At 43.8% G+C, this 18,393-nt stretch overlaps 1 protein-coding gene across 9 annotated transcripts in view; it reads right to left on the bottom strand.

Annotated features, from left to right (window-relative positions):
- CUX1 (cut like homeobox 1) overlaps positions 1-18,393 on the bottom strand; it is a 268,675-nt gene that overhangs the window by 86,200 nt on the left and 164,082 nt on the right. For 7 of the 9 annotated variants that reach the window (XM_033172439.1, XM_033172444.1, XM_033172447.1 and 4 more), the window contains exons 9-15: positions 13,340-13,388; positions 11,927-12,031; positions 10,698-10,886; positions 8,720-8,778; positions 6,860-6,908; positions 4,195-4,294; positions 2,358-3,029 (exon numbers count right to left, since the gene is read on the bottom strand). In XM_033172439.1, coding sequence (XP_033028330.1) covers positions 2,358-3,029; positions 4,195-4,294; positions 6,860-6,908; positions 8,720-8,778; positions 10,698-10,886; positions 11,927-12,031; positions 13,340-13,388 — 1,223 coding nt within the window. The remainder of the gene's footprint in view (positions 1-2,357; positions 3,030-4,194; positions 4,295-6,859; positions 6,909-8,719; positions 8,779-10,697; positions 10,887-11,926; positions 12,032-13,339; positions 13,389-18,393) is intronic. The other 2 variants (XM_033172446.1, XM_033172445.1) reach the window with 1 other exon arrangement.

Here is an 18,393-nt window from a genome sequence, read left to right as displayed (position 1 = left end):
GCACTAGTTGCTGTCCAAGTTTGCTGCCTGTTGTATTATTAGGTCTAAGTTTGCAATTTGCATTTGACTTTTCAAACTGTTTTTATAGTAATTGGTGTGTCTGACCTGGATAGCGTGATTTGCTTTATGTTTGTTTTATGCCACTCTGGGATCACTCAGAATCGAGGGAGGGCTTATAAATCAAATAAAATCAACAAGTGTACAGTCATACCTCTAGATACGATCGCTGCGGGTTGCGTTTGTCACGGGATACGAACGCGTCAAACCCGGAAGTACCGGAACGGGTTACTTCCGGGTTCGGCAGTTTGCGCATGCGCAGAAGCACCGAATCGCACTGCGCACATGCGCAGACACAGTGCTTCAGGTTGCGTGCTGCTCATGTTGCGAATGGGGCAGCAGAACGGATCCCGTTTGCAACCAGAGGTACCACTGTATAGCTTTAGGCACTTATTATTTTTTTTTAGCCCCCCCCCCCCCCAATTTCTCAATTGAGCTCACTGGGGGAGTCCTTGGGCCAGTCATTCTCTCTTAGCCTTCTCTTTCCTTCAGAGAAGTTGTCGTTTCCTCTCTTTTTTGGGGGCGGGGGGGAGGAAAACCCATGTATGTGCACCCCTTTGACCCGCCTTGGAGGAATGACATAATTCATGACTTGATTGCAGCTAAAGCCAGGAAATAAATGTGTTCATTTGAAGAAAAGAGTGTCATGAATTTATGTTTGAAGATTTTATCTTTCACTGGAACAGTGTTTGTGAATTTTAGATAATTTGTTTGATATATCACTCACACTACTTGGGCCTTTCCCTCTGACAAGCCTTAGCGCCCCCCCCCCACTCTTAAATAGCCCTGATTTGGGCTTATAGTCACAAGCCTGAAAAGGTTGGGGAAAACTAGTCCACCCCCCCCCCCAGCTTTTTGGGGTCTTTCCCAGCCCTGCTACCAAAGATCCCATGCTTTATCAATCCCTTTTAGGGAGCCTGGCAATTGCCCCATCTAGCTCTACTTTGGTGGGCAGCGGCTGCCCAGCGGCTCAGTCTTTTTTAGCTAGGTGCATTTTGAACCTGGGACCTCATGCATGCGCAGCCTGTGGTCTACCATAGGATCTGGCCCATCTTCACATAGTGTATGAGGTGACGATGTCGCACGGAACATTTCCCCCACACCTCCTGTTGACAGCCAGATATGCGAGGGGTGGGGAAATGCTCAGCCCAATGTCATCACCTTGTGTCACATACTGTTAGTACAGGAGCCATTACCAGGAAAAGAAGGGGGTGAGGGTTGAGCGAGAGAAACATGAAATAGCGGCAGCTCTCTCTCAACAAATGTCTAGTTCTATCCTATGATGGTTCGGCAACCATTTGCAGAGAAGCTGCACAAAGAGAACATTTAGCAAAGGTGTGTTATTTCAGTGGATTTTACAGAGAACCTGGTAGCGGAGGGAGACAGGATGACAATAACTGTCTCAGTATTGCTTGGGCTCCATAAGACTTTTGCATCAACCCTTCTGTTAATGAAGATCAAGAGCCATCCTCTCCCCATCCCCAACAGTTTTCCTTTGCGCTTTGGCATCTTAAAATGTGTTACGCAATTCTGATTATTTTACATTCTATGAATCTGCTTGGTCTGGAACCAGAGGGCAAGAGTTTACTGCGGCACAATTAGGCCTGTATTGAGAGTGGGGGTGGATACTTGTGTGTCTGACTTGGGGAACCTGGTTGAAACCAACCGGATGCTGCAGAGAGGGCTGGACCAGATTTTCCCTTGACCACAAATTCTGCTGAGAATTCTCACTCGCATTCATTCAAATTTTATCGAATGAGTGCAGAGTCATGGAATCACTACAATGAAAGTGAATTACTTTGATAAATACACACTCAAGGATGGTACAGCAAAAGACAGCTGTTTCTGCTACGCCGGGAATACCAAGTTTTCCAAGTTCCGCACACTTCAGATACTTAAAGAAACAAAAACCTGTTTCATGGATACCCAATGAATCAGAGCGGGCCCAAGAGGTTTGGGCGCCCGAGTTAAAACATCAAAATGAACCATCCCACACACTAATAAACACAGGGTGCAATTCATGGGGATGCTCTCCTGCGTTGTCCCATGGAAACAGATGGCAATAGGAACCATATATTGTATGGGGCCAGCACAGGCAAACATAACCACTGGATCGTACTGTCCCAACTTCCACTCTGCCACTTCTCTCTGACTCTGTCCATTCAAAGAATAATTGGCTTAAGAGGTGAAAGCCCAATGGACCTCTTCAACCACCAGATGAAGGAAGTCCTGTTGACAGGGCCTCCCATCTACCAAGAACAGACACGGAAAGGAAAGCCAGTGGCTAATGCCTCACTCACCTCTTTGCCTGCCCTGGATGCTGCGCAATGCCAAGATGTTCTGCTCGTCCGACAGGAACTGCTTCATCTTGTGGAATGGTTCCTTGCCTCTCACCGTGAGCTTGTTCCAAGGCTTGGGCCGAGCCAGGATCTCGCTGACGGAGCCTTGCGAGAGCCCCAAGACATAGTGTCCAAAGATCCGCTGTCCAATATTGTGCTTGATCAACTGCTCTTTGACCTGACGTGCAATTTCGGCCGTGTCAATCTCCTCGCCTTCCGAGGCGCTGCCAGTGCTTTCGGACTGGCTGGGGGACGGGGCCATGCCGTTGACATCCGGGCTTTGTTGCAAGGGGCTTTGGGAAGATATGGAGTTTGTGCTGTAGGGACCTGCTGAAAAAATCATGCTTGTGCTTCCTGCTTCCTGCATTGCCTTGGAGTAGAAGGACTGCATAAGCTGGCGCTGGAGGAGAGAGTTTAGTGCAAATTTTCCTGTAGAAGCCAGGGGTAAGCCGGAGCTTGCCAAGGATGAGCTGAAAAAGTCTTGACTTAAACCCGTTGGTGAGAACTGATGTGTACCATTAGTATTGGAAGCCTGCTCCCCTGCATTGCGGGGCAACTGAGGAGGAGGGGAGGCCGGCAAGGTTGCAGGACGCTGACTCTCAGGCTGGTCTTTCCCTTTTCTCCTGGCTGACCCTACAAGGAAGGTCAAACATAATGCATTATGGGGGATCAAAAAGGAGGGGGGAAAAACCAAGACCAAAATGCAGAGTTTGCCCCACAAAAGGGAAAAAAGTGCAGGTTGTGTTTTGCTTTTTAATTTTTTTTTTAAATAAGGGCCAATGAAGAAGGTGGTTTGGGTTTTTGTTTTTTTGTTTTTTGTTTCTTTAAATTTTAATAAGCCAAACAAGGCCCCCAAGACAAACAACATGCATTTCATGTTTGCACCTTTCTTGTATGTTGCAGCCTGGAGAATCCCCCTTTTCACACATTAACATTTGAACAATGACATGAAGTGCAGTTATACAATTTTTTAAAAAATAATAGTAATTTCATTGACACAGGAAGAAAATATTCCCTTTAGTATCCCCTCTCCCATTCGTGTTGTCTTGTCCCCAAAACAGACCTTGGTTGAACCCAAATGCAGCAAACATTTATAAATGCCAGATGAAACTCGGATTAGAGAAATCATTGCTCGAATAATGCCAAAGAATAGTTGAGACGCTACTGGGAAAATGCAACAACCACCTGGGTGCCCAATTTATACAGTTGTCACCAGCTGCGAAAACCCAAACTAAAGAAGCACCTGGAAATTCCACAAATCCACTGAGCCCACCCATATATATATATATATAGGCATGTGCAACATCCCTTGCCTCTGAGAAAAGCAAACAAGAAAAGGAAATGCACCACCTCTGGAAATAAAAGAACAGGGATTCAAACTGACATACTAGCTAAGTATATGAGACAGGCTCACTTTTGGAATCCACTTTAATTTATGTTTGGGGAAGGGTGGGGGAAATTAGCACCAATGTCAGGTTTGCGACCGAAATGGAAGACAGACTCCGACGCTGCTCCTCACAACATTCGGAAACATTTCTCCTTCCTAACCCTTTGGACCGTCTCCGAGGTCTCGAAGTCTTATTCTATTATCTACAGTATAAAGGGTGCAGGGAGGCAGGTGGGGGGGGGAGATGAAACACGATTCAAAGTTCTTGCTCTCCATTACTCTTTCTGTCATGCAGCACGAGGGTTGGGCTCAGGTCCCCTTCCCCATCCTCACCCTCGAATCAGCAAACAAAGACTCGCAGCCTGAGAAACACGTTTGTTTCCCCCCCTCCGCCCCCGCCAATCCACTTACCGCTCAGGTCACTGTTTGTGATACGGAGCGTGGCGTTCTCCGATTGTAGCAGGCGGTTCTTTTCCAGCAGCAGGACTTCCAGCGGTTTGGATGCAGCATCCTATAGAGAGACGGGAGAAGGGTTAGGCGCCAAAGAGCCTGAGAATTAAACCTCAGGGTGGAGTTCACGAGGGCGCTGATGTGGCTCGGCCAGCAACCTAGAATTTGTTGTCTGTATTTTGGCACAACTGCTACGACTCCCTAGTCTACGGCCGCGAAACTGCTTGGTGTTCTGGTGCAGGCTGCTTATCAGCTCCAGAGATGTATTTTTAAGTGCTCCATTAATCATTCTTCTTTCTTTTTTTTTACACCTGTTTGCCTTTAGACACAGCACTATCGCGGCGTATCTTCCCTGAAACACTGCGTCTCGGCGCTATGGAGAAAATGGACAAATTAAATCAGTCACAAACACCGACCCTTCCCCTTTCCCCACACGCGACTCTCAATCATCGAAACCCACTGGAAATAATAAAACGCCTGGCACACAGGGAAGCGGCTTCAACTTTGCACTAAAGATGCCAGAATCCAATTTGTAACCTTTGATCCTACAAGATTAATATGTGACGACACCACAGGCTTTGGATGCTCCCCCCCGCCACTACCCAAAGGTTTCTTTGTTCAATGTAGTTCAATTGTGCATTTGAAGGAGGTCTGAAAATGGGGAAATTGTCTTATCGTGAATTTCTCTTTGAAGATCCAGATGGAAAACATTCTTCCTATGGGATGACACCTCCTAACTGGAGGTTCAGGCAGGGCCCCTTCCAGGCTAATGCCTCCTGTCCAGGGAGAAGGATCCCAACCAACCCCACCTGTAGTCAGCGAAAGCTGAGCTCTCAGGCTTGCTTCCTTTATGCCTCTTCTGTCCGTCCCCCCGTCCCCCATTCCTTGTGCTCCTGCTGTGTGATGTTGGCTTGTTCTTTGTCTCCTCTCTTGTTTCGTTGCTTATTAGCTGAGCTGTGGGCACATGTTTGGTCTTTCCCCTGCCCACTGCACCCCCTCCTTCTGTGATTCCCAGTGGGGCAGCTGGGAGTTGGCATCAGAGGAGGGCCAGTGGATTTGGGGTCCCCTCTTCCTGTGTGGGAGGTTTTTTTTATTAGCTTTGGACTTTGGCGCATCCTGCAAAGGACTGTGATCAAGCAGGGGTTCCATTTTGAGTGGATTTGATGGTTTGTCTGGCTTTGTTTTTCTTGCTGGCAGGGCCACAGTAACCCCCCCCCCACACACAGTGGTCAGTCATCAGCTCCTGGGAGTCACAAGTGGATCCACTGCAGATAAATGCAGTTGACCTATAGTGGGTTTTGCAAGGGTTTTGCAAGGGCATAAAGCTTTCGTGCCAATGTGGGAACATTTCTGGGTTAATTAGGGTGGGCCCATTTAGCCTTCCAAACTGCATCAAAGGCATATGGGAAAGGGGCAGTGAAAGGCTTGTCAGAAGCCACAGGAAAGGGCTGCTTAGCCCCCATAGCCAGTGATGGAGAGGCTTGGATTTGAGCAGGCAGCTCCTCAAGCAGCCATTGCAGAACCCCCATGGGATTTAGCCAAAATTGCTGGGGGAAAACCTCAACAGCAAATAATTTAGAGCGAGACTGGGCTACCCACTGCTACTCAGACGGCCCTCCTTCCTTCTGCTGGGAAGGGAAGAAAAAGCTTCAATATCCCATAGGAGCAATGTCTTCCACTTGGATCTGGCAAATTTAGGATTCTAGTCACCACTTCAATAGGCACTTCAAGGATCAGTATGGTGTAGTGAGGAATGTGTTGGCCATAGACCAGGGAGATCTGGGTTCATATCTCCACGCAGTGGATATGATAGCTGCATGTTCACACACTTGTGGAGACAGAAGAGAATTGCATGTGCGTGTAGATTTTGTTGACTAAATATAGACACTTTGCTTCCAGATTTTTCATCTCTATGTCATGGTTCCCATTTTCCATCCTGAATAAAATCATCTGTTCATTTTCTCCCTTCTGAACTATTAAATGTTTGTATTATTGAACATCTTCATCATCGGTCACTATTTGCAGCTCACTTTAAAATATAGCAATACCCACAGACCTTTTGCTCAGGAATTACTACAATTCCTTCATAAGGCAGCAGCTCATCACCTCTATCATCGCATCAAAAGTGGTTTACAATAGAAATAAAAATAATTTTAAAAAGCAAGCAATGGAACAATTAAAACATCCACGACAACAAGCGCATCAGATAAAAAACAGAGCAGGCAGTTAAAAGATCAAGTGAAACGAGAACAGCAGCCACGAGCCACTAATTAAAACCCCTGGTCTAAGATAAAAAGGTATAACTTGTCCTCTGAAAGACAAAAGAGCTGGTGTCACACACTTGCTATGCTGGCTCTCTTTAGCTCGTTCTGTTATTTCATTTTTGCTCACCATCACCTTTGCTGGAAATGCAAACTGGCAGGCATGCTCAAGATCACACACAGTTAATTCCCTGGCTGAGCAAGGTTTGAACCCGGATCTTCCACGTCAAAGTTCTTTACCCAAAAAAAGCCTCACGGACTCTTAGTGTGTCAGACACAACATTTCTCAATCCAAGTTGGCATTCAGAAGTGACCTCCCCACCCTCAGCTCTGCTCACCCAGAAAGCCAAAAGCAGTCCTGTTACCTGTGTGCTGGAGCCATCAGAGGGTGCAAACTCCATGGACTTCAAGATGCTGCAAAGTGGTAGAATAAAGAGTTATTTTCTCTCCTGCCCTTCCATAACAGCTCCTCTAATAAGCATTAACATTGTAATTTTCAGCTCTCCAGGAACACCCTAAGTGATAACTTTAACAACTTTTCTTGGGAGTAATATAATCTGATAATGAATATAGAATAACTATTCACACTAGTTATCAGAGAAGAACATTTTCTCAAATGCCCTCTAAATCACTGCACAACGCAGTCCCACCAGGCCCGTTTCAAGCATAAATTTAAAGGTTAATAAGGATATAACATTTTAAACTGTCAGAAACAATATAAATGTGTGTGTGACGCTTAAAGGGAAATGGGGGGAGGCTTATAACAAAGCAGCAAAAACAGGGAATCGTCATCATGGTCATAATAACGCCCATGAAATGCGAAAAATGAAAACATGCAAAATTTATCAGCTCACATATCAAGGAAAATGTGCACAAATTATTTGCATGACCCAACACACGGCAGGCTTAAAAAATAGAGGAGACACTGTTTTGCATTTTAATAATCAAGCACTCTACAGTGATAGAACCCAAGAATTGCTTGGTATTTCTTAAGCTCTATGAAGCGCCCTTTGTATTTTACTCTCCATGTCCTCAATAAGTGACTCAACCAAAGCAAACCATTCAGTTGACCAGCCTGGTGTGTTGGCCTGTCAAGGCTGCTGGGAAAGTCAAAACTGTGCAGTTAGGCCAATGGTTTTCAAAACTGCCCACTGCAGAAAAAACTCTCCATTTGGTTTGCATATTTATTATTATTATTATTTTACAAATTTATGAACTGATTCACTGCCCGAAGCCTTTAAAAACGCTGTAAAGAAGGCAAAAATGAGATAAAATACAAGTCCTACAAACAATAAAAGCATTCTTAAAACCCTAAAAACAACAAAACGATTTCTACAGCTTTAAATAATAATCTGTAAATGAATGGTTCACACCCCAGGGAAAGCTTTCTTATACAAAAATGCCTTCAGAAGGTGCTGGGCACCTGCCTATTTTCAGCTGGTTACTAATTCCAGAAGGCTGGAGCTGTAACACTAAAAGCCTGGTTTCCAGTACAAACTAAACACGCCTCTGGGACACGTGGTAGTCTCTGCAGTGCTTAAGCAAACTTCCCAAACTAACACGCAATTGGAAGGTAGTTACTCTTTGGATTTGGCACTTTAAGTGCTCCAGAGTCTTCTAAAAAAAAAAGACAGTAATATGCATATTTTGTGAGCAAGAATACTTTTAAAATGTGAATTTCTGTAGGCCTTTAAAAAACAATCACAGAATGATGAGGAAACGGGACAGTGTACTGGACTGGACTGGAAAGAGACTGATCTGTTCATCTCTAGCCTTGGGACATATTCTTAGGTTGCTGGATAAGCATCAAGGAAGCTCACTAAGCTTCTTGACTTACAAGCTTTTGAGGAGGTAAATGATTTCCTGGAAAAGAGATAAAGGTGTGGGGAAAGCTGCATTTATTTAAATTTCTGTGCATGAATTGCAGTAAACAGGATGCTGAACTAACTATATCTTTGGTCTGATTCAATAGGATTTCTCTTATGAAAACAATTAATCCACAAAGGAATTAAAGGCCTTGGACAAAGTTCAGGGCACTCATAGCTCCTAGATTTTTTGGGTGGTAGTGAAGCCACATGTTTGAAGCCACAAACATGTCCACAACCAACATGCATCAGATGTATTCTTCTCTCAGTTTTAGAGAGTTGGTTCTTAGTTTGAAATCATTGTATTTTTTCCACCCAGGAAAAAAATGTATTGTTGATTTCAGCTATATATATACTTACTTTAATTCTTTCTTAACCTCGTCATAGTCAGCTTGCACCTTCAATTTTTCTTCCAGTTGCTTAAAAGAAAAAGTGCAGCATTATTTTGATTAGATTAAAATTCCTCAACTTGACAAGTCAGACCCAACAAAAACTACAGACAGGATCAGATTGGTGGGTGGGATGGCCCCATTCTCTGGAGAGGAGGCAGAAGACTGTTTAGGAACCTGCCTGTCATCACCCGAGGGATGACCTTCCTCTTGATCCAGCAAACATGATGCCCACCAAGGCAGAAAGAGGAGATACCTACAGTCTGATGCGATCAGGACATTTAGGCACCAAGTTCCCCCCACCTTACCTCACCTCACTGCAACAGTTGTGGGAAGAGATTAGCATAGCAATTGTCTGGAAGAACCCAGCAAAATGCAAAGCAGAACAAAAGGTTCAAGCTGTGAGACAATCTGGAGGAACTAATATCTGGCTCCAACTATCGACTGTTTTCAGACAAAATAAAAGGCATGTTTCTAATGTCACGCAAGGTCTAAAAATACACCCTCTGGGAGCTTGCAAAATGATGCACTAACAGGAGCAGAGATGGTGGGGGGAGACTCCCATGCAGTAGCTCAGGAAAAGGCATCTTATCAAGAAGCTAATCTAAGTTTATTAACCTACTCAGTGGGTACAAAGAATGAACAAGAAAAAGCAACCAAGAAGCAAAAACGCTTCCTCTTCCAGGTCCTACCCTTAAGGCCTTTTAAAAATAATTACATAATATTTTCAGATGGCCTGCGTTCAAAACAGAAAGCTGCATCCCTTTCTTCTTAACCCCTTCCCCCAAGATAAATGTACCAGTTTTGATTCTTGCTACTGAACCAAGACAGCCACGTTAACAGTGCACAACCAAAGATACACAGACAGGAAAGGCTCAGTCTCTCCCTCCCTCCTCTGCCATCCAATGCCACGACCAGACAGGGTTGACAACACTGGGTCAGAAAGATCAGTGGTTTGATTCACTGTAAGGACCCACGGCTCAGGGGTGCAGCACGTGCTTTGTTTGCAGGCATTTTCAGAAGCAACAACCACAATTATCATAACAGGTCCAGTTTCAAATCATAAAGACGGGCTTCGTAATGCACACCACCACCCATAACTTTTGCTCTGCTTCCAGATCAGCGATGGTGGGACGGGGAGGCCAGAGTGAGCACCCTGAGGGCTGGCACCACTTGTTTGCTGAGCAAAGCAGAGATGCTCAGAATTCGAACCTGTGGGCTGCACCCAAATTCCTGGACAGGGGAGAGAATGGAATCCATATGAACTGGTGCGGTGAAGTGCTTAACAGTTGTGGACAAGGACTGGGGGACATCAAGATTCAAATCCCTACTAAGCCATGAAGCCTCCTGGGTGACTTTGACCACTCGTTATCTCTCAACCTATCCTATATCATAGGGTTGTTGTGAGGATATAATGGGAAGAAGGAGAACCAAGAACTGTGTGCGCTGCCTTGAGCTCACTGGAGGAGAGGCGGAAAATAATCGTAACAGAAACAAAGGCTTGCTCCTTCTTATGCCAAATGTTGTTTTCTCTTGCTTCAGCAAGACTTACAACACAATGGATCTGAATTTTGAACATGATTAAGTAGGAAAGTCCACTGATAAATTGTCATTTGTGTTGGAGGATGTTAAAAGTTAAAAACAAAGGGCTGGAAGGAGCTTGGTCACACTGCACCGGGGAAAAAGGATGCTCCTTACAACAGCACCACTAGTCATGATGCCCACATACTACCTATGGGATCAGAGGTGCCATGTCTCTGTGTACCAGAAGTGGGAGAGGACTACTGTCTTCCCACAGGCATCTGGTTGGCCACCTTGGGAAAAAGGAGGTTGGATCAGATAGGCCTTTGGGCTGATCCACCAGGGCTCTTAGGCTCTGATGCAACTTGTCTGTGCCTCTGGTCCCATCTCAAAAGAAAGATGAAGCAGAGAGCCCCGGGGGACCTTACTTTGAGTGTGCTGTTCTTGGCGGTCAGCTGCTGCTCAAGCTGAGAGATCTGGCTGGTGGAGTTTTCCCGGAGCTTGGTGAGGCTGCCTTGAAGTCTCTGCACATCTTCTACCAGCTGAGCGATTTCACGCTCTTTTGCAGCCAGTTCTACTTCCAAGCTGGATCTTGTCAGCACCTCGATGGCCTGCTCCTAACAGACCGGGGGGGGGGGGGGGGTGAAGTGAGAAAGGGGTAGAGAGATAGAGAGAAATCACACCCTGGCAAAACAGCAGCCTGAAAACATCTGTAGTTCATCCAGAAATGATGGCAGAGGCAAGAGATTAAAGGGCAGGTATCAGAGACAGGCAACTCAGAAAAGCCTATCCCCCTCATCCCCGCTGCTTAACTTTGGTTGCTTCTGAAAGGTATGAAAACATGTCTGTTGAAAAGGGTGACAAAAATATTGCCAACTTAATAGGTCAGATTACTGTAATGTTCTCTACATGGGGCTGCCCACGAAGCACGTCTGAAAACTTCTACTGATCTAAAATCATTGACCAGAACTTGGGAAAATGAAATCTATTTCCATATCTGTTGGCTATCTATTTAAATAGTTTCTGGGCTTGATTTAAGAGCTGGCAATAATTTTTAAAGCTCCAAACATCCTGGGACCAAGATACCTTAAGAACCACCTTCACCTGTATGAATCTGCCCAAAGTACTGGCGTAGTCTAGGAACTTACTTTTTATAAATAAATAAATACCATGCAGATTCAGCTTTTGCATGAATTTTCACAACTACAGAAAGTGAAGAGCTGAGTAGACAAGCAACGTGCCACCTCTTTGCACACCACCCAGCACGTTGCGACCATGCAAATAATTCTGATAGACGTTGCATTAAAAGAACTTCAAGGTCTTGAGTCCCTGGTTTAGGCACAGTCCCTGGTTTATTCCCGCTTTGAAATCTATGGGCTAGACAAAGCAAAGCTCCAAATGAGCAATCCCTACCATACAACTCCCCTATGAAAAAGGCAAGGCTTAAGCCCTCCACCCTCCCATCAATGACCCTGCTCCAAACCCGGCACAATAAGCAGCTGTACTTGAAGGCATCGCAAGGGAAATGCGATTCCCAAGAAACACAGTTCTGGCGGCAGCTGAAAACCTCAGCTCTGCCCGGCAGCAAAGCGCAAGAAGCTGAGCTGGAGGTGTTTCGGAAAAGGGCAAAACCAAGTGTACATATACTGCCTCTTACCACATCGGGTGCTTTCTGGATCTGTGTAGCTAGCTGGAGAGATTTGTTAGCGGATGAGAGCTGCTCCCTCAGGGATTCGGCTTCTCTTTGAGCTACCTCTGCTCTCTGAAAGAAATGAAAAGGGTATATATATACTGTATATATATATTTTTGTAAAAAATATTTTTGGGGGAGGGGGGGCCACAGGGTGTAGGGGGGGGAAGAGAATGTACATTTGATTTAACAACTGGCAATTATTGCACGAACATTCATCAATTCATGCCCGACTGAGTATAATTGATTTTCCTAAACACTCAACCTAATAAACGATGGGGGGAGGGAGAGCCTCAGAATGTGATGGATTTTTATTTTAAACAGTACAAGGAAGAAATAATTGAGCGATTATGACAGCAATTTAACGCTAGGAGCAAGGAATCCCCTGCTGACACAAATGCTGCGGCCCACTGAATTTCCCAGGCTGGATGAATGCAAGTGGAAATGGAACCCTTTGATTCAATTGCCTTCTATACTCCCAGCCAAAGCAGGCTGTGCTGCAAGATTCCTCGTGGGAATAATTCTCACGAGTAAATGCTGAATTAAGAGATCCTCAGCCTGCTTTGCCTGAAACAAGCACAATGTTTTTTTGTCAAGCCTCTTTTCTCCATCGCTATTTCTCTCTCCTGCCCACACAGACAGGGTGAAGTTTGCAAGCTAGGGAAAGATGTTTAATCCAGGGGAAGCCAATGTGCTGCTCTAGAGATATTTGGACTCCAAGTTGCATCAGCCCCAGCCAGGATGACATGAGAAGTAGTACACGATTTGGAGGGCTGTTCCTGTTTTAGTCAATGAAAATATCGATCAACCAGCATAACTGTAGTTATATAGGTGCCCCATAACAAATGTCCAATAGGCAGCTCATAAAACAGATGCTACAATTAAAATACAATACAAACAATGAAACAATATTTATTAAGAACAACCCCCCCCCCCACAAAATTAAATCCCACATTATATTTTTATCCCGCCCCTCCTCTAAGGAACTTGTGCCATTTGGTACAATTATTATTAAAAGCGAAGTCTCAAACTGCCAAATGCCATTTCTCCTTTTCCTCCAAGGAAACCACAATGGCACATTTTATCCTCAAATTAGCGTTGTGTCATGGGTTTGGCTAAGACAACAGAATGTTCACCAGTATGTGTGCAAGGCAAGTGAAACTCTGCTTGCCAGACTCTCCATCAGACAAAAAAATAAAGTGGAATGGGTGGGGCGGGGTGCTCCAGATGTTGTAGGACTACAATTCCCATCATCCCTTGACCTTGGTCATGCAGGCTGAGGCTGATGGGAGTTGCAGTGCTACAACACTGATAAGCATGACACTTCAAGGTTGTCTTTACAATCCAACTGACAATACTGGCTTTAAAAAAAAACCTTACCTGATTTGCTCTTTCAAGGTCTGTCATGATAATCTCAATTTCATCAGACCTGGAAGAAAACAAGAAATAGGATACATTAATCAATGATCAAGTCAAATTACTGGTCACCTGTGGGTAGCTTTGCACTCCAGTGTTTGATTTTTTTCTTTTCTTTTTCCCCACACACTAAGCTACATCTCTGCAATATATCTGTGACAAAGCAAGGTTAAGCACAAACACACTGATTTCAAACTGATTTTTAGGGTAGTCATTCCATACCCCTGATCATCCTAACTCATCAGTTTTCAGTGAAATATTAACAGACAAAACTTTCTCCAGCTTCAGACCCTTAATAAACCCCATCTCAATGTAGAACATGGATTTTGACATGCTGGTTCCTTGTAGCATGGTAACACCATGAATGGTAAGGAAGGATTTTCAAGTTGCTGCCATGTGATCAGACTTGAACATACATGAACAGACATGAACTGCTGCCATGTTCAACAAACTTGAACATAAACAGTGCACTGAGAACTCCCATTCAAAACTACTCTTTCAAATGTGAGTCTATGGGGGGGAAATGCACTCTTGTCACCTCTTCAAAACTGCAAGAGTGACTCTTGATTATGTGCTAATTTATATACTGTGGCATGGCTCGTTATGTTATCCCCCTGCCCCCAAAAAGTGGGGGAGGAGGCTACATCAAAAAGACAAAGCCAATAATCTGCAACACCCTTAATATACTCTTAATGTGACTCCATAAATGTCTGGTGTCCATAACAGCATAAGTATCTTCTTGATTCCATCTCTTCTATGTGACTGACTTAATATCCCCAAATTTGGCATAGATAGCCACAATCAATCAAATATATAAATGTTTGTACAGGTTGTGTGTGCGCACACGCATTCAAAATTTCACATTGTTTCGTGGTGGTGGGAAGGATTTCTCTACAGCTACATAGTTCATGAAATGTATATCTCTGCTAATTCTACAGCACTTTTTTTAACGGCAGGTCCTAGGGTAAACTGCAGTGCAAACACATCCTAATCCTATTTAAAGTTGCTCAGAAATTCGACGAGGAATTGAGGGGAGGAATGACTTTTCACACTATAAACTTTGTGTTGGGCTTGCAGCTTCTATCTCAAGAACTCAGGCAGGTGATAAATATTTTAATTAAAGCATTTAAACCAACAACAAACCTCTAATTTATTGGTGCATGGTAACAGCTTTTCAAACGGCACTGAACCGCTGAGCCTACAGAAAAGCAACCATCTGAACAAATCTCTGGACCTTGTTTCATTTCCAGTACTGAACACAGCAAAAGCACTACTGAAGACTTCTGCTAAGACGCACTTCCAGAAGAACTTAAAAAACAGACTACCCAGACAGAACTGGCCCAGAATTCCCACTTGCACAAAAGTGAATAAAGGTAATTGCCACCCATTGCTATTTGCTCCCAGCAGCCAAGTATTCAGAGGTACGCTGCCTCTGAACATGGATGTTCCATTTAGGGATCTTGTCTTGTAACCATCGACTGCCAGTTACTTGGCGAATGTGTGTAATGCAGAATTCATTGTGATGTGGTGATGGCCGTAGGCTGAGATGCTTGCAAGGCAATTTAGTGATAAATACATGGAGAAGAATATAGGTCTATCCATAGCTATTAGTCATGATGGTGAAATGGTCTCTCCATGTTTGGAGGCCGACATGAGTCGGAGTACCATTTTCTAGGGAACAATGGCAGGAGTGGGCTTATTGCCTTCAGCTTGTGGGCATCCTGAAGGCATAAGCTTAAGTGCTGGTGGAAAGAGGATGCTGGACTAGATAGAATTTTGGTCCGATCTGCAGAGATCTTCTTCATCCTATTCTAACATAATCTAAACTACCAGCCATCACAGACCTTGAGCCAGGGAGTTCTATTAGACACAATCTTCTCTGTCCAGAACTTACTGCCAGCCTACATACAAAGAGTTCACTTAACATATGCAACATGTTGGTCACCTGCCAGTTCTGCTTGCGGCACTTCCTAGGCGTGAAAGCCTTGTTGTGCCTTCATTTTTCACATGCGGGAGGACCAAAAACCCACAGAGAATATATATTTGAAATTTACTGCGGAGGCAAACATTTCTGTTTTATTAGCTGGACAGGGTAACGTTTTTGGCAAGGGAAAAAAAGTAACATTTTCCCCGTTGCTGTTTTCTTCTTTTTATTGCACCGAGTAACTGTTAATATGAAGCCACAAGGGCTCGTTAAAATCCGCTGCTAAATTTTTTATTACAACCTCTTGCAAATAAAATAAAAAAACCTACCTGCTATTGATATTGGGGAACTGTACAATTCACTTAAATAAAAGAACGGCATTGCATCCTTGACTTAACAATGGCAAAGAAAATAGTGGAAGGGATAGAGAAGATTGGGGTTCATAGCTAGTTCCGGTCTCCCAAGGAGGCTCAAGATGTGCCTTTCTCAGACTGGCAGCTAGGGCTGCCCAGGAGATTTTGCAGAAAACGCCCCCCCCCCCCCGTGTGCCTGCCTGTCACTGCTTGCCCACTGCTGCCCAGGAGCAGGGTGGGTGGGGCTCACAGCAGAGGAGGAGTGGCTTACAAGTGCAGGAAGCAGATCTGCCACACCTCCCTGCTGTCTGGAGCCTGCCACCTCATGGGGAGGCCAGTCCTGCCAGTAGACCACAATGTTGCGCAGTAAGCTGATTTTGCAACAGAGGGGAGTTTCAGAGGCAGTTTCTGATACACCAGAGGAGTCTTAAGAAAACAAAAGGAGGGAGGGAGAAAATCCCAGAGGGCACAAGAAAGCTCTTAAATGAAGGGCTGGCACATAAGACAATTGATTATTTGATCCAGCTTAAATATTCAATGAATCACAAGGCTGATGATGCTTAGAGAATGAGCCATTTTGCAAAACTCCTTCTAAAAAGTCTCACATTTTAATAGCTACTGTTACTTTGCTTTGTTTCTGGTTTACATCCAATAAATAAAAAAGTACCGGTATATGGAGATTGACCCTGCCATTCAATCCGGGATAAAAGCCAGAGACTACAGCGAGTTCTATGAATGCTTTGCATTTTACCCAACCTTGCTAAAAGTAATAATACTATGCTTTTTAAAGTTAATTCCAGTGTTTTATAATAGCAGCTATGCTAATTTTGCTAAATTAGCCTAAGTATCAAACATGATGAAATAATCTGTTTTGTTGTGTTGATAATGTTAAAACATTTTTCTGCTTGAGCAAATCTTGGGGAGGGGGGGTTGTTAATATTAACAATAACAATAATTTACACCCAATCGTTTTTTTTAAAGATTATTATGAGCTCTGATGAACAAATTATGGTTCACATGAGCACCTCTGATGTCCAACTGCATTACCTCTCAAAATTGTTAGGCCAAGTAGATATCCATGGCAGATCTTTTAGGTAGAGGAGAGTTCATTTTTCTTGGTTCAATTTGACTTTCTCTCCTTTGCTATTAATGGGGGCTGGTGGAAGAGTTAAACTGGAGAGAGAAACTTTTTGTGTCCAACTGGTACAGATTTATCTGCTGGACTTTTATGGAAAACCTTCAATAAACCTTAAATAATTAAGGAACAGTCAGGAAGCTGTTAGGCTGCTCCAAAAATTCGGTGTAACTCTGTCCTTCGAGAGCCAGCTCCTCAGCTTAATAAACGTTACAAAGTAAACCATAAATTTAGGACTTTTACAAAGGGGGGTGGGGATATTCTCTTGTTCACTTTGTGAAGAGTGTGTGTGCAGAGATGGGGAAAGAGAGAATGAGTGTGTTTTTTGTGTGTGTTTAGCAGGGGTGGGGTTTCTTTAGAATGAAGGAATCGGAGAACTACATTTTTTGGTGTTCGAGAGACTTTACAGGAGTGGTGCATTAGAATTATGCTCAAGTGTGGTTTAAGAAGCTACTGTTCAAGAAATCAAGAAGTCAAGTTCCAAAATGGATGGACACTGTCCAACATGTAAACATTTTGCCTCTTGGCACCGTTGCAAAGGGAAAACAAGGTCAATCATGTTTTTGAAGATACCTGAAAAGAATACACATTCTTCAAACAGATCCAGTGTGTAAAAATGGGAATGCACATGTTTACATATTTTGCTAGGCACTTGCAGTTCACTTCCATTCATTTGCATTCTGAATACTCATCGTCATAACATGTTGTCAACTTGGAAAAGGTGGTAACTAGTGAAAACAATTACTGTAGGTAACCTATGTGCAACGCTCTTTGTGACAGGGTCAGCCTTACATAAAATAGTAGAAAATCTGTCTGTCTATCCATCCATCCATCCATCCATCCATCCATCCATCCATCCATCCCTTGAATGGCTTTATACACTCCAGCAGAAATGGAAACCAACTGACAGCCCAGAGGAATAATGTAAACCCCCAAACTGTGGAATGCCACCTTGAAGTGGTGTGTGAAAGGAAAGTCACACTTTCATGGTACACTACCCTGGGATTTTGTATGCAATATGCCCTCTTTTGCTCTAGCACAGAGTGTTCCATAATTGTGAAGCCCTCGCTGCCAGGTGGCACCAGATTTAATGCAAAGCCTGATCATGCAACAATCAAACCACACTTCTGACTTTTGGATCACTATCTGGAGAACTGAATGGCCCTTGAAAACAAATGCTGGCCAACCTTGCTCTACAGAAGTGGCTGTCAAAATATCCCAGAGAAGGAAGGAAATCAACAGGTTCCACTAAAAACTATCTTGTCCACCACTACTGATCTTCCTCTGAAATGAGCACCTGAAGTGTACAGTTGGGTACACTCAATTCTCATGGGGTGACAAAAGTAAATAAATTGTAAACCACTCCTGCCAAGATGAAAAACAAACTGGCAAGCTGCGATCCAGTATTCCTCCTCTCAGGCCCCCATTACATTTTATTTTATTTTTATTTTTTAATAAGAATTTATTAGCATTTTTCTATAACAACATATACCCACACCCACACCTACAATTAAACAAATGCAAAACAAATAAAACAAATACAAACAATGTCAAGTTATCTTACTGCATCTTTCTAAAAAAAAAAAATTTCTATTTCCATATCTTG

Source organism: Lacerta agilis, chromosome 15 (assembly GCF_009819535.1).
Source record: "Lacerta agilis isolate rLacAgi1 chromosome 15, rLacAgi1.pri, whole genome shotgun sequence".
NCBI classification, from domain to species: domain Eukaryota; kingdom Metazoa; phylum Chordata; class Lepidosauria; order Squamata; family Lacertidae; genus Lacerta; species Lacerta agilis.
The sequence above is the reverse complement of the archived record's forward strand: the minus strand, read 5'-3'. Positions and strand labels throughout refer to the sequence as shown.